We start from the raw sequence: 3,182 nt of genomic DNA on the forward strand, positions 1-3,182 counted from the left end.
CCCCCCAGCTCCCTGGCATGGCCAGCACTGGTCACCTTCAGTGGGTCCCCACCCCTATGGTGAGATGCTGGAGCCACCAGCAGCCTGGAAGGTGGATGGGCTCTTGGGGACAGACCCTCACTGTGGGTGACCAGACCCATGACAGTGACCAGACCCATGACAGTGACCAGACCCATGATGGTGCCCACCCCCTTTCCACCCCAAAGTTGTCCCCACCACCATGCCAGGGCCAGGTGATGCCATCCAGCACCTCAACCTCAAGGACACCTCAGTAGGGTGCTGCTGTCACCCACCCCTGTCTTCATTGTGTCCCCACTCCCACCAAAAGGGGACACAGGGCAGCGTGAGGGGGGCGGTGGGAATGTCCCCCCCTCGTGTCCCTGTGGGGAAGGGCCATCTTACCCACAATCATCCCAACCTCGCACCGGTGATCTTCGTAGTAACAGGAGATCATCGTGGCCACCGTGTCGTTCACCATCGCCACCACGTCCATCTCAAAGTCCTGGGGAGGGGACATCAGGGACCATCAGAGTCTCACTGGGGGGGGGTCTGTGTTGTCCCTCAGCAGGTGGGTGTGGGATGGGGCGGGGGGAGGTCTCAAGGGTGAGGATGCACACGCATGGAATGATCTCTCCCATGGACACGTGGGCTCCAATGGTCCCATTTTGGGGACAGCTGAGGGTGTCACAGGGTGTTCCCAGCACAGCACTGAGTGTAGGGTCATCTCACCCCTCGCCGTTTGATGGCATCTCTCAGGAGCCCCACCACGTTGTTCCCTTCTGCACCTGAAGCTTTGAAGCCCTTGGTCCAATTCAGGAGGATGCCCTGGAGCAAGGAGAAGATTGAAATGGGGCTGTTGGTGTAGTTGAGTTTGGGGACACCCCCCTTCCCAAGTCTTCATGCCACCCAAGTTACCCCCTCACCTTGTCGATGTCCTCGTGTCGCACAGGGAAGGAGAAGGTGAAGCCCAGGGGCAGCTTTTTGTGTTTCATCTGGTGCTTGTCCAGGAAATCAGAGATGCACTCGGAGATGTAGTCAAAGAGCTGGAGGAGAGGAGATGGAGCCATCACCAGGGGCTGTCCCTCACCCTCCTGGCTGTGCATGGCCACTGTCCCCACCATGGGTCACCCGCCACCCTGTGTCCTCTGCCAGCTGGAGGGATGAGGGATGTGCCCACTGGTGTCCCCACCATGGGTCACCCACCATCCCATGGCTCCTACCAGCTGGAGGGATGAGGGATGTACCCACTGGTGTCCCCACCTGGGTCACCCACCACCCCACATCCTCTGACAGCTGGAGGGATGAGGGATGTGCCCACTGGTGTCCCCACCATGGGTCACCCACCACCCTGTGTCCTCTGCCAGCTGGAGGGATGAGGGATGTGCCCACTGGTGTCCCCACCATGGGTCACCCACCACCCCGTGTCCCCTACCAGCTGGAGGGATGTACCCACTGGTGTCCCCACCGACACGTGACATGGTGTGTCCCTGCACAGTGACAGGGACCATGTGTGAGGTGACAGGATGCCCCATGTGCCCAGCTCACCATCTCAGCTGTCCCTGTCATGGCATCTTCTGGGATGGAGTACATCTGGTGCTTCGTCTTCACCTTCCACTGCCCTTCCTCCCCCTCGCCCACTTTCACCAGCATCACACGGAAATTGGTGCCGCCGAGGTCGAGCGACAGGAAATCTCCAACCTCTGCAAAGCCAGGGTGGGACACAAGGTGACCAACTCAAGGAGGTGGGGGGGAGGTCTCAGCCACCCACCCTGAGCTCAGCAAGGTCCAGGTGACACAGCAAAGGACCAGGAGTGGTCCCCATCCAGCCTGGCAGCGCCGTACCTGAGCCCTCAGGTGTGGAGCGGACATAGGTGGGCAGCATTTTCACAGAGGCTTCTTCGTGTGTCTCCAGCTTCAACCCTCGGTCCATTTCTTTTTGCATCCTGTACATCACCTTCTTCAGATCCTCCTCCTTCAGCCGAAACTCCGACAGGATCTGCTCCACCTGCCATGGGATGGGATGGGATGGGATGGGATGGGATGGGATGGGATGGGATGGGATGGGATGGATGGCATCAGCTGGAGATGGGGGATATGGGACCCTACTCGGAGATGTAGTCAAAGAGCTGGAGGAGAGGAGGTGGAGCTATCACCAGGGGATGTCCCTCACCCTCCTGGCTGTGCATGGCCATTCAACCATAATGAATAATCCAAATTTTCCTTCCCTGGTTCACATTTTCCCCATCAGACACCTGGGAACATCTTATCCCATCTCTCCACTATCCTGCCTCCAACCTAATGGACATGTTGGTGGATCCACAGGGCTGGTTGCTGGCCCCAAATCCTCTCCTGGTGCTTCCTGTGAGGTGTCCACGGTTGGGACAGGCATCTCCGTGCTGTCACCTTCACCTGGTTCCTTTCCCATGAGCACAGTCGGTCGCTTTGAAGCTGGTGCTGCTCCAGTGACCTGGGACATCCCATCCTACCAAATCCTGGGGTCAATCCCAACAAGTAGAACTTCCAGTGATGCCATTTAGAAGCTCAGTGACTTCAATCGATGACATGGGTCCCCTCCATATCTGTGATGAAGATGCTGATGTCCTTAATCCAGGAGCATCCCACTGAGAACCACGGGTACCATTTTCCACCCATCAAACCAGGTGTGAACGTGGTGGTGGTGGTGGTGGTGTTGGTGGTGGGAAGGGGGGGTCACAGGCAGGTAGGACCACACAGGTGGGATATAAATGTCTTATCAGGAAATGCTCCTTGGCCTGGCTACCAGGGAGAACCTCAGGACCCACTCGAGGGAAGCGCCTGGCAGGCAGGGACCTGTATTTACCCTTTGATTACGCAGCAACCTCGGGTTCCACCAACCTCCAGTAACCACGGGGACGTAACCGGGGGCAGGCAGCCCCCGGGGGTGTCAGATGGAGCTGGGGGCACAGCCTCATGGCTGCTGGGCAGCATGAGAGGCCTCATTAGTCACCGGCAGCCGGGCAGAGCTCAAACGCTCCCGCTTGGGTATTTTATTGCCGGCAGACGGATGTTTTTCCTCGAGGCGGCGGCTGGTTCTCCCCGTGCTGTGGGGTGGGGGGCTCGGGAAAGGGTTTGGGGGTCTGTAAAAGGTTTGGGGGTCTGTAAAAAGTTTGGAACTCAGTAAAAGGTTTGGGGTTCTATAAAGG

General features: G+C 58.3%; 1 protein-coding gene across 1 annotated transcript; it reads right to left on the reverse strand.

Annotated features, from left to right (window-relative positions):
* Nucleotides 1-402: 402 nt before the first annotated feature.
* Nucleotides 403-2,481, reverse strand: LOC104531896 (glucokinase-like; the record flags this gene model as incomplete). The annotated part of the gene is made up of 6 exons (XM_010176925.1): nt 2,410-2,481; nt 1,843-2,005; nt 1,546-1,700; nt 924-1,043; nt 730-825; nt 403-502 (listed from the first exon to the last, which is right to left on the reverse strand). Coding segments are annotated over exons 1-6 (706 nt in total), but the record flags the coding sequence as incomplete, so codon positions are not given.
* Between the last annotated feature and the right edge of the window lie 701 nt (nt 2,482-3,182).

The sequence above is a fragment of the Antrostomus carolinensis genome, unplaced genomic scaffold (genome assembly GCF_000700745.2).
Source record: "Antrostomus carolinensis isolate BGI_N321 unplaced genomic scaffold, ASM70074v2 scaffold23051, whole genome shotgun sequence".
Classification (NCBI taxonomy): domain Eukaryota; kingdom Metazoa; phylum Chordata; class Aves; order Caprimulgiformes; family Caprimulgidae; genus Antrostomus; species Antrostomus carolinensis.